Source organism: Nelusetta ayraudi, unplaced genomic scaffold, assembly GCF_046127955.1.
Source record: "Nelusetta ayraudi isolate G7.1 ecotype Tasmania unplaced genomic scaffold, CSIRO-AGI_Nayr_v1 ptg000056l, whole genome shotgun sequence".
Lineage (NCBI taxonomy): Eukaryota > Metazoa > Chordata > Actinopteri > Tetraodontiformes > Monacanthidae > Nelusetta > Nelusetta ayraudi.
In genome coordinates this window covers 2,406,755-2,434,626 of record NW_027466106.1, presented here as the reverse complement: position 1 = coordinate 2,434,626, position 27,872 = coordinate 2,406,755, and the positions used below count along the sequence as shown (strand labels likewise).

At 43.0% G+C, this 27,872-nt stretch overlaps 2 protein-coding genes across 17 annotated transcripts in view; one reads left to right on the top strand and one right to left on the bottom strand.

The window, feature by feature from the left end:
* The first annotated feature begins 122 nt into the window (after positions 1-122).
* cgasa (cyclic GMP-AMP synthase a) lies at positions 123-2,780 on the top strand. Its single transcript, XM_076038335.1, has 5 exons — positions 123-1,038; positions 1,112-1,328; positions 1,466-1,720; positions 1,891-1,990; positions 2,099-2,780. Exons 1-5 carry the CDS (start codon positions 124-126, stop codon positions 2,427-2,429), a joined length of 1,818 nt encoding a protein of 605 aa, XP_075894450.1. The 5' UTR covers position 123; the 3' UTR covers positions 2,430-2,780.
* A 2,466-nt stretch (positions 2,781-5,246) lies between these two features.
* Positions 5,247-27,872, bottom strand: part of LOC142896577 (ankyrin-3-like) — a 79,630-nt gene continuing 57,004 nt past the window's right edge. For 15 of the 16 annotated variants that reach the window (XM_076038312.1, XM_076038315.1, XM_076038320.1 and 12 more), the window contains 16 exons: positions 27,220-27,448; positions 26,992-27,117; positions 26,332-26,454; positions 25,717-25,743; positions 24,506-24,587; positions 15,892-23,154; positions 14,893-14,967; positions 14,501-14,632; positions 14,226-14,369; positions 10,420-11,878; positions 10,066-10,228; positions 9,730-9,810; positions 9,190-9,273; positions 8,961-9,064; positions 7,839-7,926; positions 5,247-6,848 (listed from right to left, as the gene is read on the bottom strand). In XM_076038312.1, the coding sequence (XP_075894427.1) occupies positions 7,839-7,926; positions 8,961-9,064; positions 9,190-9,273; positions 9,730-9,810; positions 10,066-10,228; positions 10,420-11,878; positions 14,226-14,369; positions 14,501-14,632; positions 14,893-14,967; positions 15,892-23,154; positions 24,506-24,587; positions 25,717-25,743; positions 26,332-26,454; positions 26,992-27,117; positions 27,220-27,448 (10,180 nt within the window). In that variant the 3' untranslated portion in view covers positions 5,247-6,848. The remainder of the gene's footprint in view (positions 6,849-7,838; positions 7,927-8,960; positions 9,065-9,189; positions 9,274-9,729; positions 9,811-10,065; positions 10,229-10,419; positions 11,879-14,225; positions 14,370-14,500; positions 14,633-14,892; positions 14,968-15,891; positions 23,155-24,505; positions 24,588-25,716; positions 25,744-26,331; positions 26,455-26,991; positions 27,118-27,219; positions 27,449-27,872) is intronic. The other variant, XM_076038327.1, reaches the window with a different exon arrangement.

The following is a 27,872-nucleotide window of genomic DNA, read 5'->3' as shown; positions in this document are numbered from 1 at the left end:
ACCCTAAAACTCCATTATCACCTTTGGCAGTCTACTGAGTCATCGGGGGCGTGTTCTTACTGGAAACGTCCTTGGATAACTTTGAAGACAGCAGATGAGTTTCATTTTTGTCACAACACCATCATGACTGGCAGAGGGAGACCTCGCAAGAACAACCAGACTGGGGAAACGAAACAACCAACTTGCCCGAAAAAGCGAGAGGGATTATTACACCAGCCACAGGATGGTACCTTGAAGGAACAGAAACCAAATGAGATAAAACAGGAAATTAAAACTGCCGGCAAGCCACCAGTTCAGAGTTCAGGGGAGGATGAAATGATCAGGCAGCAAAAGACTGATCCGGCAAGCAAAAATGCTCCTGTACCAAGAACCAAAGTCAGAACCTCTGCAGACAGGGACAAATCCACAACATCTGTGGAGGAAACGGCAAAGACAAAGACAAAGGTAACAACACAGATCAAGGATTCTCCAAAAAACACAAGAAGGAAGAGAAGTGGCAGAACAACACCAGATGTAGAATTACCTGAGGAACAAGGTTCACCGCCACTTGATGATACTGCTGACAATTCTCTGAAAATCACGAAAGCAAAGAAGAGTGGAGGCAAGGTAAAACAAAGAATGAAAGTAACTGAGAAAACAAAATCTGATTCACAGGTGCAAAAAGCTGAACGCCACATGGGCAAAGCCAAGCCAGAAATAACAAAAGAACTCAAAATGGCTCCAGTGGAAGAAGTGCTGCCTGACAAAATCAAGCTACCTGAAAGGTTTGCTGAAGGTGCAGCTGAGATGGTGCAAAAGGCAAATCCGGAGACTCCAAACGGCAGCATTGCACAAGGCGGCATTGACGACAAACAAGGATTAGACTCTATTCTCCACAAAACTTTAGAAAAACAGAAGATTAGGAAGACTCAAAGATCAGAGGCGGCAAAAGTTGTCAATAATGTAGTAAATCAAATCGTCAACCATTTGAAAAGGAACAGCAAGTTTTTTGAAGGTGCAGAGCAACTAAATACTGGAAGTTACTATGAGAATCTGAAAGTAAGTATGTTGTATCAAGCAAGAACGTCATTGTGAATCACTGGGTTTTACAAAAAGGCTTTTTTGTGTACAGATTTCCAATCCAGATGAATTTGACGTCATGATTTCCGTTCCTGTTGACCGCGTGGAAGTTCAGCCATTTGGAGAAACGGGAGCCTTTTATAGTGTGTCTTTAAAACGGGGCAATAGCCCACTGAAGAAGTTCCAACTGGAGAATTACATTTTATCCGCCAGCCAGGCGCTCAAGGAATTCAGAGAAGAAGTAAAGAAAAGCATCAAGGGAATCACAGGTTGGTGTCATGATGACATTTTCTTAGTTTGGGTGAAGTTATTCTGCTTGAGCTCGTACTGGGACTACAATGCATTTGTGACACAGACTAGAGCAGGGATGATGAAGAAAATGTTTTCCCCCTTCTGCCTCTATCAGGATGGAAGATGGAAAGAAAGAAGGCCCGGTGTCCCGCAGTGACTCTCACCACTGAGACACCGTTCACCATTTCAATGGATGTTGTCCTCAGTCTCAAGGTGAAATCAAGCTGGCCAGGTCTTACCAAAGAGGGCTTTCCGATAGAGACGTGGCTGGGAGCCAAAGTAAAGCGGGACTGGAAGCGTCAGCCATATTATCTTGTGCCAAAGTATGAAGGCAGTGGTTTAGCGCAGGAAGAGGGCATCTTCGCTCGGGGTGAGTTTGCCTTTTGGAAGCACACACACATTATGTCGCATAATTAGCTTTTCAACTTAATGCTACACTACTAAGTTTTGAGAATTTCAATTTTGTGGCTTCCACATCATTTTTACACTGGAAAATAGTTGGGAAAAAAAAGTTGAAAATGAATTATTTGATTCACACAGATACATGGCGACTCTCCTTCTCCAATATTGAGAAGGCCATTATGATGAATCATGGGTCAGAGAAGACGTGTTGTGAGGCTGGTGGAGTGCACTGCTGCAGGTTAGACTCATTTTCCATCATTCATCTACGTTATTGATTTAAAAGAATTATTTTTAGAATTATTCAAGAGCCTTCATTTTTTTGTCTCTTATGATACTAATAATAAAGGAAGGACTGTCTGAAGCTCTTGAAGCACCTTCTACATCTCTTAAAGGAAAGAGACTCCACATTGGATAAATTCTGCTCATACCACGCCAAGACGACGCTCCTACATGCCTGCTGCTCCAGAAATCGGGACAGTGACTGGAGAGGCTCAGAACTGGGCAAATGTTTTAAGCAGTTACTTGAGGATTTTGTAGGCTATTTGGAAAGTGGTCAACTTTTTAACTTCTTTATTCCTACTCAGAACCTGCTCTCTGGTATTGACCAGAGAAAACGCACAAGCTTGGCACATCAAATCAGGGAGGAGCAAGTCAAAGGCTTTCCTCTCTTTCAATGAAATGTCTTCTTTTATGTTTATTTCAAAGCAACATAACCTATATGTGTGATTTAGTGAAGAATGCATGATTATTTTACGGTTTTCAGAGTTTTTTTTGTGGGATTCTTTGAATAAATTTCTCATTTCATGTTCTATACCTTTTTAAACTAAAGTGAATTGAAACATGTAACAAAATAATAAAAGTTTGACAGTTTTCAAAGTGACATATACAATAAAAAAGTAAGTTGTTCGTGTTGGGGTTAACCCTAACTCTTCTTTCAATCCATGTAAGGTATACCTATTAGAATTTTCTATGTCCTAATACTCACCATTTTACACTGACAGTTTTAATAAACATGTCTCAAAAACTGCAAATAATTGTTAACCTTACCCCCTCTTATTTTGGTTTCTATTTGAGTGAAATACAATGTAATACGTTTTACAGATATTTAGAGATTATCTATTACATTTAAACCAGGATTCCACCATGGTCAATTCTTCATTTATTATATTTTGGAGATATTCAAAGTTTTTGTGAGAAATACAATTTGTATAATCTACAAAAATGACTTCATGCTGGATTTTAGAGGAATTCTCAAAATCATTTACATATAAGATAAAAAGAAGCGGTCCTAATAATCTTACGTTGTGATTTACTATTATTTACATTAACATATCGCTCTCCGTCATATATATGTATGTATATATATATATATATATGTGTATATGTATAGCTTCTGAACCAGTTGAGTGTGGTTCCCCTGACACCATAATGCTGCAATTTGCCTAAAAGAATTTGAAAATCGATGGTATGGAACGCTTTTGATAAATCGAGAAAAACTCCAATCCCACACTCACCTTTATCAATAGCGTCATTTATTTTTTTCAACAAGATCTAAACTTTCCATACTAGTTGTGTTCTTCTCTCTAAAGCCATATTGTGAGGCGATGAGTATGTTCAAAATATTTAAGTAATCGCTTAGTCTTCAATATGCTATTTTCATTTATACTTTGGAAATAGGGGGAAGCATTGATATAGGTCAAGAATTATTCATGTTATTTTCGTCTCCAGACTTTAATATTGGGATAATATTTGCTAACTTTGTCATTTTGGGTACCACCGCACAAAGCAGAGAAAGATTCATGAGTTTACAAATCATTTCCATGAAGCTATTGTTGATATGTAGCTCCCTCTGGTGGACTGATGGTTTTAGAGAGATTTTCTCCTATCGAGTTAAAATAGTCATTAAATCTGTTTGCCAGGTCGACATCATTAAAATTATTTCAGGCATCTTGCATGACTCTGGTGTCAGGAAGAACAGTAGTTTCATGACCCCGGCTGAGGACCTCACCTTTCACGACACGTGCTGTGGAAGCTAGCCAAGTAGCCATGGAGTGATCAGGTATTGACTATTAATCCTGGTCGGAAAACCCCGCCCAATAGCAATTTGAGTGACGGCACAGTCCACCTGGTATAGCAAAGGCAAAAGGAAAAGGCAATAACAAAATGGGGGGGGGGGGATAGCCTTTGTCATTGTTCCTGCTTTTGTCTTTCACAATGACAAAAGGAAATGTCAAAGACAAAATGGCAAATTGAAGACAAAATTTAGCTTCACATTTATGTATTTTGTTTATTTATTCATTATTTTTATATTTACGCAAGCATTTCTTTACTCGGCACTTTTTCCTTTCTTTCTTTTTTTTCTTTTCATTTTGGCATTCCTGTGATTTCATAGTAAATGCTGCAGCAAGCAATATGTTTCTGTATTACATCATTTTTCATCATTGCCCACATTAAACTACATCTCTGGAGATAAAGTAAAAACATCTAACTAAGTTTCAGAATAGAAATTCCGAAATTTCTATTTCGGTTTTTTTTTCTGTTCTCTACTGTAATTAGTGTGGGTATCGGTAAAAAATAAATAAATAAATAAAAATGCCCTGCTACTCCCATCAAGATTTTTTCCTTCTGCCAAAAGACGAATAAGTACTTTCTGCGTGGCTAGATTGCATCGAAATTTTCCCACAAACATGTAATGCAACAGCCTGCTTATTTATCAAGCAGAAACATCAACAGTAACCTCATTTGGATTTCTTATTGTCTGGCTTAAGTCATGAAATTTTTGTTTTGTTTTGTTTTTTTTTGCTATCGGACACTAATGCCTTCCATTTTCTCCCCGTCTTGCTGCTAATGCACTGCACAATTCTATAAAAAAAAAATGCTCAAAAGCAAAAAGGTAAGACAAGGACAGAAACATTTTTTTTTTTTTGCAAAATCAATGCATTTTTTATTTATTTGTTTTTTAAAATTTTTATGTTGAGATTTTTTTTTAAAGACGTCTAAAACAATTGTGGTGGCATCATTTGCTGCTGCTAGAGCCTCTAAAAGACCTTTAATAACCAAAGTGCTAGAATAGTTACATTTTCAATGGCTTCCACTCTGTTAGTAAGAATTGTACATCAAAAAATCTGCTCAGGTGAAAACACATAAACAAAATCTTGACAAAAAAAGTTGATAGTTCAAACCGTATCAAAGGATGCTCTATCCCCTGATTAGCATAGTAGTATACGGGGATGTCATATAGCACCCTACCTGGCTATATATAACCCCTCCCCCTAAGAAAAGATATAGTTTCAGTTTCAGTATACTGAGTCATGTCACCAGTAGAACACCACACTTGATCTACATGGGCATCTAATGAAAATCGATAACAAGGATGATCCATACTGTTGTGCAAAGTAAAAAATAAAATTAATTGTTGCCAATGAGCCAATGGAAACACTGCTTTTCAGACACTGCATAAAATAGACTCTAAAAAGCCTAAAAAGATCACACAGTTTCAGAGGTAAACACAATTTATTTGATGCTTAAATTATTATTTGTGATGATCCAGTGTTGTTGTTTTTTTTTTTGTCATACAATATACTACTCTTGGGCTACAATCAAATAATGTCTTTATGTGTCCTTAATGTAGGTTTTTAAATTAATTAAATACTTCACAAAAAAGGAAAACAAATCCAAAATGAAAAATGCCCCAGTTTTCCTTAAACACCACAGCAGCTGTTAGAAAACCAAACTGACACACTGCTAAGATGATTACAGACAGTCTAACAGTGTACAGAGACTCCTACACCTTATAGCCAATACGCACGACACAGTTATAATTTTACAGCGAGCCAGCCTACTAGCATTTACATTCAGGTTATTTCATCCGTGTAGCAGAAGCTGCCCTCTTGTTTCACACAGACAGACTAGACGAGATCGCGAAAAAAAAAAAAAAGTCTGAGAACTTTTTCATTTTTTTTTTTTTTTTAAATCCATCCTCATCCGAACATGACAAAAGTCTTAATGGCGACCTCTTTCAGTGTAAAGTATAAAACGGGCGACAGATGGAAGGGCTATATGTGCACACAGATAAAGGGTTTCTCTCTATTTGTCATCTGAATACAGTGTCTGCAAACTTGTAAAAATTGTACTTAAAATAATGTGAACAGCATGCATGAAAATATGTGAACTCTGAAAGACTGCGTTTTTTTTGCAGGATTAAATCCATTCCCACTCGAGGAATTCGTGAAATTTAATTTTTTTTTTTCCTGGAAATTTCCTTTTGTTCAAAATCAAACCAGATTTTTTTTCATGTACAAACATTAAATCTGCTCTGGTAATTAATTATACAAGAACCTGTGAAGTTACACTCAGATCTTTAAAAGTGGACCTATTTCAATAAACCCTGAAAGCGTGTGAAAAAATTATTCTCTTCAGAGCTTTCTCACGACTCGTGTACCCCCCTTTTAAAAGATTTTTTTTTACACATTGTCATTTTATATACAGAAAAAAAAAAGCTTTAGTGTTAGTTTAAGGTTTAAAAAGGAAGAAAAAAATCTTTACATCCTGACAACAATGGGTTTAAGAAGAAGAAGAAAAAAGTATAAGGCGAGTGTTGAAGTTTGGGCCAGACGTGTTCCGTTTGATTTTCATGTCATTGTGTTGTCGACGCGTGCGGTCGAGCTCTTGTGCCATCTCGGATCACAGTTTGCACCTGTGTGGGTTAGCGGAAGGGAAGTCGTCTTTCCGTTTGTTGGCAACTGATGCCCCCCCCGCCCCCTCCGAAGAGAGTTCTCGGCGTACCAGCGGCACGTCGTATACGGTCTCACACAAAACACAGGAATCAACTCATTGTCCGCACGCTCCCCCCACCCCGCCCTCCCCGACCGACCCATTGGATTGAAAGGAGGTCTGGTTTTTTGTTTCTTGTTGGGTTTTTTTTTTTTTTTTTTTTTCTTTTCATGCTCATGCGTGGGTCCGCTCCTCTCACGCCGAAACCAGTGGTTTGTGAAGCAGATGGTTGTAGACTTGAACCGTTGTCGCCTGCAATTCCTCACACGGGAACTCGCCAGCCCTTTGAACGCCAGGAAAAGTCTATGATTCTTCCTGTTTTTCTGGAGGAGACAAAACAGAGTGTTGATGGACGGGTGTACACATGATCGCTTTCACAGGTTTTCACAGGTTATCGTTTTATTTTATTTTATTGATTTTTAATTAATTAGTGTAATTTTCTTTCTCTTTGCACTATATTGTTGCTGTAATTCTGCAAATTTCCCCGATGTGGGATTATACGAGTAAACACATTTATTAATGTATTGATGGGCACTATGTTAACCTTTTACCCTTATATAAATCAAGCCGGATTTTGCACACTGGACCTTTAAAAAAAAAATATATATATATATGTGTATGTGTATGTGTATATATATATATATATATATACACACATATAAATATATTTATTTTAAAAATAATTATTTTATTTTAAAAATAAATATATTTATTTTATTGAATGCATTTCCTATTAATTCATTGTTTTTTTTTCCTAACTTATGGATCAAAAAGTTGCATATGCACAAATGCCTACGGGGATTAACAGTCTGGCTAGCGGCATAATAAACCCTCTGTAGATGCTCCAAAGTCATTGTGAGTGGGGGATTTAGGGGACAAAAGCGTGCAGTGGAGGGCAGCAGCGGGCCGATAATGCTGAGGTGAGGACCGTCACCGTCACCTCAGTCCCTATTCAGACTGGCTCAGCTTAGAAATGTTGCCGGAGGATAAACCAACTCAGACATTCGTCAGCTTTTTGCCTTTTTATGTCACAGTGCAAATATCTGCGCGGGCATTATGCTACTATTCTATTACTACACTTTCTTCTTTTTTTTTTTTCATGCTGACAGATCCACACAACACATTTTTAACTGAGGCGCAGAACTACAGCCTCGGAGCATAAAAAGTCAGCTGATGTGCTTTTGCTCCTTGATTGTGAAGTGTGTGTTTAAATCAACTTACTGTGTGATTGTTAGAACAATTTGTGAAAAACACTCAACATATGGCTCAATTAATAGGTGCACGTGTGCTGGACTCAAACACAGCCATCATACCTAGTAGTAACCGTCCCTATGAGAGGTGCTTTTTATCCCCTGACCGTCTGCTGTCATCTTTTCTCCGGCTGTTCCTTGATCCCTCGCCCTGCAGGGGAAACAAAGCAAGAAGACAAGAGACACACGTGAGGAAGTTGCACACCTTTTTAATGCTGAAGAAAAAAAAACAAGCTGGAAAGATGAAAACTTGGAACAGTAGCGTGAGGCAGAAGAGAAAGAAAAACTACAAAGAAAACCCTTCAACATACGACAGTAAAAGCAATCTGAAAGTTTCAATATTAGCAGCCAATATAATTAGGAGGTAACAGCGCTCGCTCATCGCTCTCCTGCAGGAAGGAAAAAAAAAAAAATCTGTTGTTATGAAAAAAAAAAAGTAAAAGAGGCCGAGTGTATTTTCAAAGCAAAGTCATTGTGGTCATGTTTGTTGACTAATCACTTTACTTAAAAAGAGCAGCCAAACCACGCAGTCAGGAGCGCCATCAGCACTCCTTTTATTATGCAAACACAATAGAAATCATGCCGAGTGAACACATGACAAGAATGCACTTTAGGCGCCTCTTCTGGGTCCAGGTTAGAGAAAACAAAGGCAGTTATCCCAAACCAGTTAATCCATAGTTAGTGAAGAACACAACAACACCACAACAACAACAACCCTACAGATCAAATCAACTGTTGAACTTGAAGCTCCATTTAAATCATGGACAAATAAAATTTAGAGGCCCCATATTATGCAAAACTCACCAGCCTGAGTTCAGCCTCTACCTGACCGTCTCCGAAATGACTGAAGATTTTTATCATAAGATTGTATATTCATTTCATTTCATTTCATCAATTTGCTTGCTTTAATATCTTTGTAAAGTGTGTGCAAAAACATTCCGGTGGACAGACCTTTATGATGTCACAAAGGGAAGTGGTCGAGCATCAGATCAGTGCAGCCTCGGTTTTAGCAGGAGGCTAAAATTCCATTTTTAAACTTCCATTTTTTTGAATAAATTTTGAAAATCTATGTTGATAATGATAAAAGTGCAGCTTCAATCCAGCAAGTTTCTCTCAGCCGTTCTAGCCATAGTTTCCTAGAGCAAAGTCAAATGGCGTCATCATGCCAGCCCCGCCCCCCCAGACCTGTCATCATGTGGCACAGGGCTAAACTGTTTTCGGTGCCGCGTGTCACTTCCGTGGTTCTCTGGTGTGGGGGTGGACACCCTCCGGATGACCTTTCTGATGACCTGTCCCACGCAGACAAAACGCAGAAAGACTTGATGGAGATTCTTTTGCTTCAAAGAAAATACCACCATCCCAACAACGACAAACTTGCTGTGTGTTCGATTTATTTTCCAGGGTTGTACTTTACTTTTCTACTGATGAGGTTACCATCTTGGTCCAAGAAGTGTTCCTCTGTCATGGACTCGCCTGGGATATTCTTTGCTTCTTCCCCCTGCAAACGCTCGCCGTTAGCAAATTTTTAAAACACGACAGTCACCGCACTGCCACCACACCGCAAACAACGACCACTAGGGGGCTGCCCGAGTTGGAAAGAGGCTTGCAGCGCTGTTAGTCGTCACAGCCAAAAGATGAGAGTTAGAGTAGAAGGGTTAAGTTGGGGCAACAAGTCCAGTCTACTTTAAGATGACCTGGACGACTGAGAACCTCCACAGACACACTCAGTTTGTCCACAACACATGGAAGAGGAAGAAGAAGGAGAAGAGGAAGAGGAAGGAGAAGAAGGAAAAGAGGAAGAAGAAGAAGAAGAAGAAGAAAAAGAAGAAGGAGAAGAAGAAGAAGAACAACAACACCAAATCAGTCCAATCCACCACAAAACCGAGGGGCTAAAACTACACCACACCAAGGCTCAGCTCAGCCCAGCTCCAGGCCCCGGCTGGCCGTTTGGTACCTTCAAAATAAGGCGACGCCTGAAGATTCTGGTGGTTACAGTCTGCTCTTCATCTGAACCGGAATCTACACTAACCCGCTGCTGAGGACGGGAGTGAAGGGTTGTTAGGCAAACACACGGGGAGGGGCGGTGGGGGACAGAGACACATTCACAGGCACAAAAAAAAAAAAAACGAAAAAAAAAAAAAAAAGACAGTTTGTTGATAATCCTCAAGAAGTTTAGTCTGTGGTCTGTATTAAAAATGAACAAAGTTTCTGCAGCTATGATTGGGAGTTCCTAAACACTAATGAAGGAAATATAAGGGCTTTTTTATATTTCACTGGCCTGCAACATTACCTGGACTTTTTTCTCAGATACCAGCGCTCCCTTTTCCTTCCTGCTGTTTAACGATTCCGAGGAGCCGTCCTGAGGTGAGTGCCTGGAGCTGCTGCCGTTCTGTCGGGACCTCCCTGATTCTCCTCTCGACGAGGATGTGATGGACTCGCTGGAATTTTCATGGCTGCAGGACAAAAACAAAACAAATAACAATATTGCACATTCAGGTTCCGTGAAAGAATGCTTTAAGGTTAAAGCAAAAAAACAAAACAAAACACAAAGTAGCAGTATGTTATTAATCAAGCAGTGCTTCGATACATTAGTTTAGGGAAGTCTGTTTAGGAAATTACTTTATACTGTAAAGATTTCTTTTACCTTTCTCGCCTGTCAAGCAAGTCTGAGCTGACACTGCGGCCCGGCGTTGGTGGTTCCACGTTGACGCTTGACGAGTCGCTGTGCCAACCTACAAGTGAACACAGGTCTTTTTCTGTCTGTTCAGCCTGACCACGCATCTCTTCAACTGCAGGCTGGGCCTTCTCTCCGTCCTCCTTCTTCTCCTCTGAGCCTTCTTTAGTCTCCATCTCCTCCGTAAGGGATTTAGATGGTTCTCCTTTGACTTTTTCGTCCTCTTCCCCTTCCTCCTCCTCCTCCACCTCCTGACTGGATTCAGAATCAGTGTCGTGGCATTCCCTGAGAGCCTCCACCCAGGCCTGAGGAGAGAGCGCAGATCCAACCTGATCCTCAGCTACCTCGCCCCTTTCTGGCGTCCCGCGAGTGTCTCTGTGACTGCCGGGCGACATCCCTCCTTCATCCTTTGACTGCAGCTCGTCAGCCACCCTGTCACTTCCAGGGTTCCCTTCTTCACTGCCCTCTTGGAGTGCTTGAACCTTAAATGATTCATCGTACCCCTCTCTGGCAGTCTCTTCATCTTCCATCATCTCACCTTCTTCTATTCTTACCGCATCATGCTGCTCTCCTGATTGGCCCTGACCATCTCTCACTTCCTGCACCTCACCGCTTGTAACATCCCTCCCATCTTGAGAAAGGACAGGCTGCTTGTCGCCATTTTCCTTTTGAGCTCCCTCCTGCCCTGCAAAAGTGCCACTTCCTTCAGAGAGCTTGCAGCCATCTTTTGTAATCAACTCACATTTTCTCTCTACGTTTTCAATCAGGTTCTGCTCGACCCAGTCCACTAACCCATTTCCCTGGGCCAACTCTGCTGCAACCATCTGCACGACCTCTAGATCCACCGCCACTTCCTGTCTACCCTCTCCAAAATCCTCCTGCACCCCATTCGGGGATTCTATCTGCGCTCCTCCTCCTTCAGGGGATGAGGGCGTGACTGAGGACACTGACGACAGCGAAGGGGACGACGTGGAGTAAGTCATCTCCACATCCAGCTCGCACATGGTAGGAAGGGAGGGCGACCTGGCCTTGCGGCACGGCACCATCTCTTGGTAAGACCTGTCTTCCTCTTCGCTCAGAAGCAGCTCGTCGTTCAGGGCGATGTGAGGCTTCCTGACCTTGGCAGCAGCAGTGGGTTCAGGGAGTTCAAAGGCTGGGGCTGGCAGGGTGAGCTGGCAGGGTCTAGGGGGGCTCCTAGGGGCGCTGCTGTCTGGATCTCCACTAGCACAATCAAGCACTGGGACGGGGCAGGAGGGCAGGGGATGAGGATGGGATGTGGCTGGTACAGGGGTGGTGGTTTCTGGATAAACGTGGTGCTGGTGATGAGCCGGGGAAATGTTTGGGGTGACGGGGAGTTCTGGCTCCAGGAAGTGGGGCTCGGAGCGCAGTGCCGCAGGGGACTGCAGCTCCGCTAGAATGCTCTGATAATCTGCAGGCGACAGGATGACAAATGTAGAGACATACACACACGCGCGCGTACACACCAAAAGCATGCCACAAAGGAATAGAACACCAAACAAAAGAACACACCCTAAAACACACAACCATGTTCAGTGGAGAGCTGCACCACGACTTGATGTAAAAGCACGTATTCAGACCACTAGTTGAAAAGGTGATGTATTGTTAAAATCATGAAGTATTAGGCTATCAAACCCAGCACATGCTGGAAAGGTCATGAATATATTCAATAACCTTTTCAATAAGCGTTACTGCTTCTTTTTTTTCTTTGACGCAAATTTAAATTAAAACTAAATTTTAACACTGTATAAAAGTGTGCATTAAGAGTGACAGTGGTCCTGTGGTATAGCCTTTATATTTTACTCTTTAAATTTGCAGTTTTTGTTAACTGAACAGCTGATTTAAGTGGGACTTTTGACAAGTACCAAAATGTATTAGATTAAATTTGACATTTAAATTTAAAAGTTGGCATGACATAGAATATATTTATATTTTTTCCATTGGGGTGATCTGTTACATGCTCATACAGGACACAGGAGTTGACAGTTGAGAGATATGAGAAAAAGAACCAGAAAAGGGAGCAGCGAATTCTAAAGTAGTATCTCCATTGAGGCAGAGTCAGTGGAAGAAGGTGCGGGAACGGACGGTGCACAGGTACACTGGCATGCAGGACAGGGGGACAAGGCGCGAAGGGGAGGCGAGGAAGGAGCCGGGCTCGGGCAGCGGGAGCCAGCGGGAGGGGTCAGCGGCAGGGTGGACAAGGACAGAGGGGAAACAGGGCGCGAGCCGCAGACCAGCTGGGTGGCGAGAGAATCTTTGCTCAGAGAGGTGGTGACCGGAGCTGAGGTCATGTTAGTGGGTGAAGAGGTGGCCGCTAGTGTAGTGGCGGACTGTGACGGACCAACAGGAGAGGGAGTGAGGTTGTCATTGGTGGGTGTGGAAGGATCAGAGACAGCGCCGGAAATGGCAGAAGCAGAGGAGTCTGGCTCCGCCTCCGGGGAGGCTAGAGTCGCATCGGTCAGTACATCGGTGGGCGACGGAGCTGACGCGAAAGGAGAGGGTGTGGGCGGAGGGGTGTAAGGGATGGGCGAGAAGGGTAGCGGGGAGGTGATGAGGGGGATCGGGGAGGACGGGTGGGGAGAGTACGGTGGGGCGGGAGACGAGCAGGGGTCGGCCGAGGAAGGGCGGCACGGCGTGACGTAGGGGGAAGGAGGGACGAGGAAGGTGAACTGCAACGGCTGAAAGAACGCCGGGGGCGCTAGGTCTTTCAGCAAGATGGACGACTCGTAGCTGGAAGAGCGACGCAAAGAGAGCGGGCGGCTGCGAGGTCCGGCGGTGGCAGCGAGCGGGGTGGGCGGAGGCGTCGGGGTCAGGGCTGGGAAGAGGGGGGTGGGGCTTTGCACGATAAAGGCCCCTTCAGTGCTTCTGGGGGTTAAAGGGATGATTATGCACACTAATAGGAGTACGGGGGGTGGCAGGGAGAGGCATATGAAAATGGCAAGAAAAACAGAAGAGAAAAAAACAATGAATGGATACTGTGAAAAACATGCTTGGGTAAATACTGTTTAAACTGTGAGATGTGAGGATGGGGGAGCTGGTGAGGGGATTGGACGTTAAGGACAGGGATCGTGTGCATATCAGCACATGACTCTTAAGTTTGTTAAGAGCAGTGATGTGCTGTTATGAGCAGCAGGTACTGCAGTGGGTGGATGGGTGGTGTGACAGGAGGGGGGGGGGTGGAGTATGAGGAGGAGGAGGAGGAGGTCTGGTTCCACAGAAGAAGAGACTCTCATCTATCCAAGGAAGGCTCAGAGGAGCAGGAGGAGAACTAGGAGAGCTAAATTAATTTTAAAAAAAGCAGGGACTGAAGGGTTAAGATTATGCTTTCTACTCAACTCATAACCGGTAACATATTTAATTGCATGCATACAGCATGCAGCTAAAATGTGGCTCGAACTGAGGATTTTTCTACTCAATGACAACTGGGAACCATCTTTATACCCTGATCATTATTATTGTAATGAATGACAGATGCCAATTTATATCAGTGCAAAACTTAACGTTCTAATACAAAGATGGTTAAAAAAAAATAATCTTAGGAATGGAACATGAAGTTCAAAGCAAAACGCCACAATGAGTAGAGTGGCACTAAGAAGCAAACAAAAAAGCCAGTTGTCTGTGATTTTTTTTTTTTCTAGATCAAATGAATCTCTTTATTAGCACTTGCTATTTGGTCTATGGGTGTGAGCCATGCACTAAGACAACACAACAGGCGGCAGGAAGAGGTAAAAGGTCAGCTAAACAGAGCTAAACTTTACCATCAGCCTGATCCCGGAATACAGCGTTATCATCGGCAAAACATCTCGTGCCTGAAATGTTACCATAGTCAAATATTGGGCCCTCCAGCAAAGTCACTATATCCATTCGATTGACTTTGGTCAGCACTGTAGTTAAGGCATCCGCTGTAAAAACAAAAAAGAAAACAAAAAGAAATGATGAATGATTTTCCAACTCTCTTAACAATATGGACTATGTGAGAAGCATTTAAATAAGGAATTACGTAGCCTGAATATAAAAATAGAAAAGGTCTTACTTGTGGCATTTTTCCCTTCCCGACTGACCCATTTCTTGAGTAGCATAAAGCTCTGAGCTGTGAGAGAGTTGGGGTTCTCTAGCCTGATGTGGTTGATCTCATCCACCGTGAAGTTCATCTCCCGAGCCAATTCTGTGATTAAAAACAAACAAACAAACAAACAGCCGCTAATGCAAATACAGTTTCTGCCATGTTTGCAGCACAAGCACACACATGAACCGAGGGTAAGCCCTGTTGCATATAAAGTTTAAATTTGCATCATGACTTGAGATTTATAATTGTGTTCATATTCAAAGCTTTCAAATCACATTCTTGAAGGAGCTACACAAAGCCACCAGAAGATGGCAGTAGATCACAGGTTTGTCAGACAGGAACTTTGAAACACCCCCCACCTGTCCAGCTAAGTCCCAGGTGATCTGCAACAATGGCCATGCGCAAATCTGTTCGCTCACAAGGACTTTGGGGACCTGCAATCATAGAAAACATGGATTCATCAGCAACATGTCCCTACTGCCCCCATTGAAATTTAAGAGTAAATGAGTACATTGACAGTTGTCCTTTTCTGGCCACTTTTTCTTTTGTTTCTTTCTTTTAAATCTAGATTGTGTTTAAAATTGTTATGCTTTGATTGGTAAAGATACAAAATTTGGAGATTTTTGTAACACAAGTTTAGATAGTGTCCAAGAGTGGCAAAAAAAGGATTTTTCACAGAAGAGACATCATGGAAACTAAAACATGTTCATATACTAAGTGGTGCTCTGTGACTGTTTGTGGTATGTATCCTCTAGGCAGGCAGTAACTGTCATGAACGCCACACAAAACAAAGCATAACATGACTTGACAAAAGACTCTCGGACTCCAGGTTAGAAAGTTCTATGTTAGAATCTAACTAGTCAACATGCGACGACGCTTTGGTGTCCTCTTCACCACCACTACTACTATTTTAAAATAAAAGTTGACATTACAAACATATGAGAAGAAACTGGAATAGTGGACTAAGTAGCCACCCCGCAGAGACGGTCAGATAAACAGACCAGGGTCTTAAAAAAAAAGACAAAAAAATACAAAACAAAACAACAAAAACAAACTGGTTGTGCCAGAGAACCAGTCACTACTACTGACATGCTCGCTCTACTACAAGTACGCTAAAAAGAGTGGGGCTTGGGGGAAGAATTGGGAATCTTGCAACATAGACAATACAGTAGACAGTACATTGATGACAAAAAATAAAATATAATTCATATGACAGCTACTGTTCTGAAGAGAATATGTAAACACGCCACAGGCATTCCATTCAATCCATTAAACGATCACAACGATGTCATGCAACTTAAAGTGAAGTATATAAATATATAGATGTATTTTAAATATAATGTGAAAGTTTTACAAACTAGGCTTGATCTCCGCGATGGGAGGCGTTCGAGACCCTGCGAGTCCCTGACTGCCCTCCTTCCCACCAGTCCGCCTACTCCTCCTGCTTCTGTCACTGCCGGAGGCCCTGTCCGTCGTCGCCACCTTTGCCCTTACGGACGCGGCCCCGGCCTCAGCCCTCAAACCTCTACCAGACCTGGATGAGCAGGAGGGCTGGGAGGGCTGGGAGGGCTGGGAAGGCTGGGAGGCGTCCGACAGAGAGGTGCTCCGGGAGGTGCTGTCTTCCTCGGACTGCTCTGTCTGCACCTTTTTCTCCTCGTCTGACAGGTGGTCCACCAACTTTAGCGTGTCCCCGCTAATGCCTTTAAAGTAATCGATGGTGCGCTTATAGACCTCACTAGGGTTTTCCTGTTTCTCCTGTCTAGATGTGGCAGCAGTGGTGACATTGCTAGCCTGATGCCTGTCTTTCAGCGGGAGCCTTGAGGGCAACTGTACGGCTGTTCTGTCTCTGCGCAGTGTCTTTTTCGGCAGTGTGGAAACCCGATCTGACCCAGGCAAGCTAGCTGTGGCAGCAGGACTATTCTTTTTAACGTCCTTGATAGGTATTCTAGACCTGGGCTCAACTTTGGCAACCGCTGGCTCTCCCCTTTTTCTAACCTCAACTGTCACAGCTTGTTTGGGCTTCTGTTTGCCTATTGCTGTTCCCTGTGTGTGAAATGACCTGCCCGATGCCTTAACTGGAAGCCTGGACTTTGGCTGCTTTACTTCACCTTCTTTAACTGCCTCGGTTTTGGGCCCCTGAGCTTGACCTTTGCTGTGCACTTCCGCTCCTGCTTCTACATCTCCACAACAAAGTGTTTCTATCATGCTAGCCTTCTGCAGGGTGGGCTCTGAAGAGGACTGCAAATTAAACACAACACTGCCACACTGAATGTAGTTGGCCTGAACACTGGAGGACTCAAGGTTATTGTTGTTGTTGCAGTTTTCAGAAGGGTAATCTCTTTTCTGTGACTTGGCTTCAGCTTGCCTGCTAGACTGACTCCCTGAACACTGACTCTCGATGCTGATGTATTCCGGCACCATCTGACCCTCTGATATTTCAGCTTTACTATCGGAGAGATCCCCTGAGTCTTTTTTTACAGTTATAGATGCGGCTATGCCCATCTTAATAGGAGTGCGTAATTTAGGGTCAACCTTAGATGCTGTGATTGTGCAAGAGGAGGCAGTCTCAATTATGGCTTCACAGGTGGCGGCATCAGTACCGGTATAGCCAGTGTCACTGCAAGGCTGTACAGGGTTGGATTTTGCTGTTGTTGTTGCTGCTGCTGCTGGTGGTGTTGTTGGTGTAGTGCTGCTGTCTGTGGCAGTGTCTGTAACCTTCTGCATCCCATCTACTGTGGCCCTTTCCCCTGTTTTTGACTGACAGGAGACTACCCCCTGGATCTTGCCCCCTCTACCCTTTTCCCCTGTTTTAGGGTCAGAGGAATGCTCACCAATCTGAAAAAACTGAAGCCTTTCTTCAACAAAGTCCCTCTTGCTCATGTCAATAGCACCACTGCGGGTCATCTCAAACATCTTCCCTTCATGGAATGGGAAGGGGTTAGGCTCACTAGTCGGTGTGCTCTCATCGGTTGGTGTTCGAGCAGGAGTTGTGTCGGGAGTTGTAGCCTGCGATTTGTCCTCCACGGATAAACCAAAGGGCTTAGGGTCGTCATCCTTTGTTTTCGATTCAAAAACGCCCTCATTATCAGCACCTTTTGTGGACCAGGGGTCAAAGTCCAGGCCCTTGGTAGCAACAGTTTTAAAGGTCGAATTCAGCTCCTCTTCAAGTTGGTAGCCAAAGTAGTTTTCCTCCAAGGCTTGCCTTTCTGGATGTCTCCCTTCGAGGGTATAATCTTTTTCATCACCACTGCTTCTGCTCGTTTGGGTCTTTCCACTGTTGCCGGCTTCTTCACATTTCTCCTCCTCAATCACTTCAAGTTTTGACTGGCTGAATGAACGATCTGCTGCTTTACCATCAATGGAGAGACTGGAAGTTTTAGGATCTTCACTGAGTCCATCATCCTCGTCCTGGAGATCATACCCATCTAAGGAGTCTATTTCAGTGGCATCTGTATCATGAGAGAACTCAGCAGTGGTTGCTATAGAGCAGTCTGTTATTGACTGGTCATTGCCATTTTGTTCCATGTCAGCATCATCCCCTTTTAGGACACCATTGACCCCAGATTCTTTGTTGCCATTTTTCTCAGATTTTTTGGGTTTTGGCCTTATATCCCCCTCTTCTTTTATTTTAAAGGTGTACTTTTTGATTGGGATCGGATGGAAGACGGACTCATCATCACTGGAGTCACTGTTATCAGCTCCAGGAGGAATAGGAGATGGAGGTTGGACCCTGATGATTGGCTCGGCTAAGAGGTGCCGATCATGCTCTTCTTGGAGGTTCACTTCCATCATCTCAGTCTCTGCCTCAGAGGAAACACACGAGCCCCTTTTCTCAGGGTCTGACTGCTCTGCCTCTAGAGGGGGAGGAGGTGGAAACTCTATGTAAGCCACTCTTTTCTCCTTTGTGTGCTGTTTCTCTGTGTCCAGTCTTTTACTCTTATTCTCAGTGGGAGCAGGCTTTGGCTTTTCCTTCAAGACTTCCTTGTAGATGAACGTTTTCCCGTCTTCTTCCTCAGACTCCTCTGGAATTGGACTTGGCATGGCAGGCACGACTCCTTTCAGAGATTCTGGCGTTCTTGAAGTCAGACTTGGCTCTTCCAAGCTGGGAGTCTCTGGGGTGACAGGACTTTTTCCAGAGCTGTCCATGAAAGTCATTTGTTCAAGAGTGTCATCTTCTGGACTTCCTTGTGGAGATGGAGACTGCTTTTGCTTCACAGAATAAAAAGCACCTCTAGTCTCATGCACTGTTCTACTCTCATGGCTGACTATCTTTTTGTATGTACCCAGCTGCCCTGATGCAGTTTCCTTTTCATACTGCTTTCCCACTTGGATACTTACATACACAGGTAGGGGTTTAATATCTTTGAAACCCTCTGTGACAACTACAGGAGTTACTTGATCCAAATACTCTACCTGGTCGCTGTCAATACCGTTACACACTACAGTGGACTGGCTACTGTCTGATGAGTCTGTGGATTTTACTACAGATGAGCCACGAGTAGACCTGTTTGATTCAGAGCTACTGTGTAACCGATTTCTACCTAATGTAGGCAAATATGAGCCGGACATCTCTACTTGATCAACAGAAACATCTATTTTTGAAGTGCTGGATTTCTGATCCAAAAAACTAGATGGTTTTCTTACAGGAATTTGTGATTCCGAGTTTTTTTTTAGACTGTCATTGGTACTTGGATTTTCTCGGACAACTAATTCTGTATAGACTATTTTCTTTGTGGTTTCTTGTTTGGGCAAATCACAATTTTTAGTATCTTTCATAGAATCATGGATTAAAGAATGTGAATGCTTGGTAGGTTGGGATTTATAGTTCCCAGATTGTTGGTTTTCCCATGTTTTAAATAACCTTTTTTCGTCCTGATCTTTCCCACTGCTCTCATGCTTGGATGAGAAAATATTTGGCTCTTTTTCAGATCTTCTCTGACTTCCAGGAGAATCTGGTGGTTTCGATATGTTTGAACCAGCAAATACCTGATACACTGGTAGCTTACTTTCCTGTAATTTCCTAATCGGAGGATTTGCATTTTGACCACCCTGAGGACTCCTGTCTTGTTTTTGTGCCTCTTGCTCAAATTTTAGCCTTACTGCACTGACTTTGGAAGATGAAATTTGAAAGGGTTTAGCACCTTCAGTTGTGTTTACCTGTTGCTTGCCATCACCTTGTTTTCTTGAGTCTGAATCAGCAAATTGTAGTAAAACTCTTCTTTCTGGACTGCTGGGTAAACTTGCACATTTTCTATCACCAGAGTTGAATCTATCTCTCAGCCTTTCCCGGCTCCACTCTTCTGCACTGCTGCCATTCCTATAAGGTGATCTCTCTGGACTACTGTGTGTAGAACTGGGCCCTGATCGAGATTCTCTGAAGTCTGGCCTACGAGGTTTCTTCTCTGGAGACGACAGCTCATCATTAAGTTGCTCTGTCTTGTCACGAAAGAATTGAGATACCTCACTAAGTTTTTCCTCAGCCTCCTTAACTGTTCTGTCAACTCTGTCCTCATATACAAGCTGCTGTCTGTCTTTACTCTGGCTGTCATCAGGCACACGCATCCAAACGGACTGTTTTGGACTACCGGGTTCAGAAGAATACTGCAAGAGTGTCAGTTTGTCAAAGTTATCATCAACATTGGCCATTCTTCCAGACTTATCAAACACATTACGAGATGACCTGAAGACATACTCTGTCCTTGGCCCAACTGACCTTCCCTCACTCTGACTGCTTCTGTCTGGTGAGTGGAAGCGTGACCTATCCCTCAGATATTCTTCTGTGTCGGAATGAGACTGATCAAATTTCTCAGACAGAAGCATTTTCTCTGCAAAATTATAAGATTCTCCCCTTAGTTCTGATGACTCATCTTCGTTATACTCTACAGACTGCTGACTAAGGAGCTTGAGTGTTTTGTAAGAGTCATCTGCCATGAGCTGAGCTGAACTCGGTCGACTGTCTTCCTCCTGTGACATGGGTGTGTTAACTCTTGGGGAGTCAAGGTATAATGGGAGTGACTCCTCGGGTTCCTCCTCCTCCATTCTATTTCCTGGGTAGTAATACATCTCTTTTTCTGCATGATTTTTGGTCTCTCTGATAATAACCTCTGTAGGTTCTGTTCTGTTCCCCTTTTCAATGTGAACCTCAATTATTCTTTCAACTTTCGGTTTGGAGTTGATGTCATCCTGAAGTCTTTGTGAGGTTTCCTCATTGCCAGACTTATGCTCAAATAATCCAACCAGTTCTCTTGAGGGGTCCTTGCCTGACTGAAAAGCCTTCATTATGTCATGCACAGACATGGTTTCTTCACACCTCTCTGATGCTGTGTCTTTCCCCGGTGGTTTGTGATAGACCATCCTGGTTGTAGTAGTGATATGAGTTTCTTCCTTTACCCTCATGCCATTTCCCATTGGGTCTTCCTCAGGACCAACTTTAATTGAATAGCATTTATTCTGCTCAGGGGGTGATGTAACTTGATTAAGATGTCCTTTAGAGTCAGATTCAATATATCTAATAGGATGTGACTCCTCCATTGTAAGCTGTTTGTTGTCTTCCGAGGGCTCATAGCTCCTGATGACGTGGACAACCTCGGTCCTTGTCTCAGTGATCACTGGGGGAACTGGAATATCCTGGAAAAGGGCCTTGGGGCCCATGCCTTCAGCGCTCTGAGGGGCAGAGGGTGTCCTTTCACTCCTGGTCTCAAAGCCGCTGTCTGAGAGAGGGCTTTTATCCTGTTCATGGGATATATCCTCCGGTGATTCTAGGACTGTGTCCGTTCCAAAAAGCGCATCAGCAACTTTACTGATCTCTTTGTCTGATGGTGAAGAGCGCATGTTTGTTGGAGGCATTTTGAGCTTATGTTCTTGAACTGCGATGGTGGGTTTTAGCACACGTTTCTGCTTCTCCCTGCCGTCTCCCTCTTTTTTCCCCTCATCTGTTTTATGCTTTGGGTCATGCATTTTGGAAAAAGGGCTGCTACCGACATCATTGGCCAGGTAATCAACCACCTTGGAGAGATTGAAATCTCTATCTGGTATGGTTTTTGATTTGGTTTGTGGGACCACAGTTTCATATCTCGGTGGGTAGCTCCAATTGCTTGGTGGTTGCTCAACATGCACTTTTGAAAAATGTATGTCATCCAAAGTAGCCCTTGCAAGTGGAACCCTGGGATCCTTAACAGAATCTTTGGTAAGGATTTCACTCACTTTTACTAAATCTTGTTTTACTTTTTCCACTATCCTATATGGCTCCTCATCCTCTATCTTGGCCTCTTTGGGTGAATCTGACTGAAACCCTTTGTTTGCAGTGGAATTTGGGTCTGTCTGCAAAATGGCTGACATCCGGATCAGGTCCTCTTTCATTTCGGCTACATCCTTGAGAATTTCTTGACTGGATGACAGAGGTGATGTAGTGCTTGATTTCAGGCCAGCAGAAAACAAAGGAACTTTAATGGGAGAAAGAGTTCTAGCAAAGGTGGACTGCAACTGACTGTTCACCTCTGCTGGGATACTTTTCTGTGGAGACAGAAGTGCAGCAGCCGACTTTGACACCTCTGGTAACTTTTTGAACTGGGGCTCTGGCACAACATTAATAACAGAGTACACTGGAACTGTCACTGTACTGGATGTTACAGCAGTGGTGACAGTAGCAGGGGGTCTAAGAGAAGCGTAAAGGGAATTTGAAGCAGAAGACCTTATGGATTGATAAGAAGACGAGGCCGAAGAGGACAAAGACTTCAGGGTTCCGTAGCCAGCAGAGCAAGAATTGAAGGTTTTTTCGACCTCATCAAAAGCTGCATTGACATTTGTAGTTGCTGCATTGGTAGTTGCTTGTATTCTCTCTTGCAGACTACTTGTGAGAAGAGATGTTGGGGAGGAAGAACGGTACTGTGAAGGTGAGGCTGTTCCGTTGATCAAAGCTGCAGCACTTGGCCCAGTGTTTGTTTTCAGTGGTGACGAAATGGAGGAGAACAGGTTTCTTGCAGGTCCAATGGCATCTGAGGCAAGGGATCGCACAGACGTGAGACCAGGAACTGTTTTTATAGCTGGGGAGGATGATGACCCACTAGAGCCGGCCACAACTGTCTTGTATGGTGAACTAAACATGCTCAGAGAGGATTTAGGAGAGGATGGCGGAGTTGTGCCTCTCTCAAGGAGTGGGTTCACTCCTCCAGGGGCAGGGACTGGGGAGGTCCGGGCAGACAGTGCCGCAAGTCCTTTCATAGTCATTGGATCTGTGCAAGTTTTACCTGGAGATGCTAGGGGACTTGGGGTGACCTGGACTGGGTACTGGGCTTGTTGGACTACCGTCTTTATAGGTGAGGAAATGCTTCTGTAAGATCTGATAGGAGAGGCCACGTCACTAACGGACTTGACGGAGGAGGCGGGTGATCCAGGTATGTTGGTCTTGATGGGGGAGGCAGAGTTGATTGACCACACAGACTTTAATGGAGAGGCAGAAGGCGTGTTGGATGATGAACTGGAGAGGGAGCCAAACCCAGACTTGGCTTGGCCAGGGACGGCGACAGGAACAGACGACCACGCCTGATAAGATCTCGTTGAAAAGACAGGTTTGTGAGGGTAGCTAGAAGGCTGTGTTCTCGGCGAGCTTCGATCAGTTGTTTCTTCAACAATAATTTAAACCAAAAGTAATAAAAAAAATAAATAAATGAACACAAAAGGTAACACAAAATAATTTGAAAGAAAACATAAAAACCAGAAAGAGAAATTTGAGTCAGTTAAAAACAAGATCTATCACAGCAGCAAAGTTTAAATCCAATGATGAAATTGTGAAAAAAAGCTCTAATTCAAAATCCCAGAATGATGACAATGAATGATGATTCGGAGGCTAATGACGGAGAACACCCAACAGATAGGAGAGCATGTAGAACAGAACTGCTAACATGACAGAGCTGACAACAATGACCAAACAAATAAACAAAAAACAAACAAACCCACAAATCCATTGACTTTTGATGTGTTTCATCTATTTGCCCCTTTGCAACAGTGTCTTTCACTTTACATGGTTAAATTACATGCATATCTTTTGTAGCATTCATAATGTTAAAAAGGTGAATGCTATTATTTAGAAAATTTAAATATTTGTTCAGAAATAGAAAAGAAAAAGTTTAAAAAGGTTGCACTTTATAAAAACTGAAATTAAAGTTAGTCATTCCAAGTATAGAATGCAGATGAAATTACAAATTATGACAGAAATTATAAACAGATTTGCTTTCGAGTCTGTTAATATATCTGGTATCAAAAATACAGATGTTTACACCTGAACCCTATGTTTTTTTTTAACGTAGGAATGAGCAGACAAACAAAGAATACAAAGGAAGATATTATATTTGACATTCTGACTTTCTGCACCCTCTGTACCCTGAAAATGCACAGGAGTCCATCCGGGTCTAATTCAGTTATTCAAGAGAATATTTAGTTGTTTAGTTATATTACTTGTACATGGTGAATGCTTCCAAAAGCACAGTCAGAATACAAGTCAAGTTTATGTAAAGTGCAACCTGTTTTCACATCAATTGACAGAGCCACACACACTCATAAAGCCAATAATCGTGAAATGGCCATAAAAGAATGAGAACAAATGTTTTTTTTTTTTAATTCAATGTTGATTAAATTTAATGTATTTTTTCTGCTTAAATGATATATGACCAGACAGACGTTGATGCCCAGTGTTCCCACAAATGAAAAAAAAAAACATAAAACATAGAGTATCTGATAACATGGAGAGGGTAAGCAAAGCGTAACACACAATAAGTCATGCAAATGTCTGATGGCTGGCAGGAGATTGAAATGCATGTGGTGGGTGAGGACAATAAAATGAACAACATCTTATTATTTTTTAAATGGCATGTGCACTGAATTGAGGGAATATTAGATTAGACTAAAATTATTACTATTTTTTTTTAAAGTATCTTGACTCAGAAATTCAATAAAAAATAAAAATGTCAAACTCACTCGCTGATGGGTCGGTCAAATAGCTGTAGCGCTTACGCAAAGCTAAGGAGGCAAAGGTATGACGTCTTTCTGGCTTTTCAGTCTGAAACAAACAAAAAATAAAAACAACAGAAGATGGTTTAACAAAAAGTATAGACGATTCAGCTATTCTTCACGTTGTAAAGTATTTTTACTTATGTTAATCTAGACACGGCAATGCGCAGGTGCAGCTGAGCTATTAGTCTGTTAGTCCACCATGCAATTATGCTCGCAGTACGAGAAATTGCAGGCTTGCTGTGCTGAAATAGAAAAAAAAATAATCAACAACTTGTTAACAGTTTTTTTTTGGGGGGTGTTTTTTTTTTTTTTTTTTTACTTTTTTCCACTCTGTAACTGCCATTTGTTTCCAAGTCAGCTTTAGACATTGGTAGTTTGAAATATTATTACAATAAAGACGTTTGCCGAATATTCATGCCGGTGCCGAACATTTAAAAACCACATGTGAGACATGTGGCTGGTTCTTTACACAGGAGCAAGATTTGTTTTTTTTGCCAAAGTCTGAGAGCACAGGATTCTGTATTTTGCTCCTTTACTTTACTCCCAATATCGATAAAGTCACAATTGTACGGCGTGATGTATTAATGTATTAACTAGATGTAAAGAATGACGTTTCAAGCATGAAAACACGCTGATTAATAACACGCTGCTTCAGAGCGTGGCTGCCAGTGTTAGTGAGGCCAGTCCAGGCTAGTACAAATGTAAACAGCAAAACTAAGGAGACAAATAGTAGAAGGCAGAAGGGTTTCATCTGAGAGGAAAAAAAGAAACATAAACTTGTGCAAAACTGTTTTAGTTATATTAGGTATGGAGGAAAGGTGAGGAATTCTGTTTAGCATGTCATGGGAAGGGGGACAGAGATGGAAAACAAGCTGCGGTGGCAGTCGGCTCCACTGGACTTGGGATGAAGACGACAAACAAGTAAATAAACCCCCCGGCTGACTTAAACGACTGGCATTTCGCCCCAACCCCCATGCGCAAGGGGGTCACGCTGACAATGGCGGCAGCAGCAGCGTCCGCGACATGCAGCCCAGAAGCGTCTTTCACGCCACACGCGCACACACACACGCGCGGGCGCACGCACACACACGCAGGATTGCTGCAGCAACACAAGCCAACGCAAAGTTGACCAAAGAAGAAGCAGTTCCGGGTGATGATGAAGAGTCACGTTTTACCTCATCATCAGGATCAGACTCCATATCCTGTGGTGTTCCATGATGCATTGCGGGCAGAGGAGAGATGACACAATGGACAAAGCCAGGAAGTTATCGTGAGCGGTGGGGAAACAAAAATTCAGGGGATGAGAATGGAGCAGCAAAAAAACCATAAAAGGCATCATAAAAATGAAAACTTTGAGATTAATTAAAAAAAGAAAAAAACAGTAACACATACAGCAAAGTAACAAAAGCGGGAAAATGAAAAAAACAAAATCAGTTTCTGGTAATCGGTCGACACCACAACAAACAAAACACGCAAGTGTTTTTTTGTCAGCAAACTGTTCATTTGTACCCACAGTGAGCCAGGCAGGAAAACAAAGCGCGCAGTGCACGTGTGGCTGCATGTGTGCGCCGTGGGTTCGGAGTGGCGCACGCAGGCTACGAGAGTAATAAAAGACACAAGCGGAAGGCCGTCGTCTCCACACCAAAATGGACTTGAATGGCTCCCCCGGATGACCAGCACTACAACTCATTTCCATGTACATGACATGTTGTGGCCTAAATGGACGACTTGATGAAAAACAAACAAACAAAAAAAAAGACAAAAAAAGAAAGACAGAACAGCGGCCCTACCTTCTTGTGGATTGGCAGTGTGATATTCAGGTTGCACACGGCAGCCTGCGGAAGGCCTTTGGTCGTTTTTGGCTCTTTCAGGAAGGAGAGGCGGCCACACGGCTCCTGGCCCATGTCTCTGATCTGAAATAGAAATCAGATATATGATGTTTTCTGGTGAGCTGTGCAGGTTTTTTGGGGTAACAGTTTCCAGGAGAGAAGCTCTTCTGGAATCTGAAGAAAAAAAACCCGGAAGATTTCAAACTCTAAGTAATATGGAACCTTTAACATGAAGGGGTTTCTGTTATTTCTGTGCATTCAAACAGTCATTTTTTTCTGATAATTTGGCTATTATCAACCATCTGATGTTGAAAAAAAAAGATTGTAACAGATAGAGGTTCAAGTTGCTGTACACGCAGGTTCCACCCTTTAAGTGACATCACGAATAAGCTGCTGTTTCTATATGCAGGATGTATGAAGTTTTTCTTTCTCTATAGTTGAGGAAGTCGTTGACAAATTGGCAAGATTTTCATTTTTAGCTTTTCTACTGAGCTCACAATAAAAGAAAACAACCGTGGCTATAAATAAATGAAGAATTCAGTTGTGGCATCTCTAACATACGACAGTAAAGGCAGGCGAGGCAGAGAGGCAGCGCCAGCGTGACGGAAACACATTGGGTACCTTCACGTTGAAAGGAAGCCTGTTCTCCTTGAAAGAGTAGAAGTTAAAGACCAACTGCTGCCCACTTTTGGTGAGAGGGGACAGGTTGCCGTAGCAGTCCACATGGATAGGTTTGCCCTCGAGAACCTGTCAGCGGAAGACAGAAAAAAAAAACAGAAGATAAAATGACTGATGTGCTGAGATTGTCGCTCGCACGTCGGCCGCTTCGGTTTCTCCTCCCGGTCGCACCTCGATGTCTTTGCTCCGCGCCACCTCCTCAAAGTTCTCCTGCTGCTCCAGGGTCTTGTCCACTTTGTCGTCGGTCATGCAGAAGCAGCGCAGGCGAGCCTCCACGCCGTCGTTCATCTTGGCGAACACCACAAACTTGGCCAGGTACGGCACGCAGATCAGCTCCCGGTATAACTGAGACGCTAGACTCACCGTCTCAGGAATCTGGTGACAGTCTGCGAGCCAGAACCTGAGCGGGGCAGGTTGGAGAGCAGGAGGAGAAGAGAGGGGAGACAATGGCACATATTGGAAGTTAAGTAAGGAAACATACTGCTTAATATTTCAGTCTGAATTTGCACATTTTGCTGTCATAGATTTGGCAGAACAGCTGGACCCTTTCAAGCAACGATCAAACATAATGGCTCGTTTCTCTAAAGGGTGAACACATGACGACTGCTCAGAAATCTAATAACGCAGACCCAAAGAGAGCTCATTCAATATGAGACGGCACTCTCGGCACATGATTCTCATATAGTCAAATGGGCATTTATCACTTGGTCGGCACAGAGACACTTTGCTCCTACTTGACTTTTCAGATTCCTCCAGTGAAACTAACCAACTTCCTGGATTGATTTGCTCTGGCCGATATAGTTCTGTGAGCCAATAACAGGTCG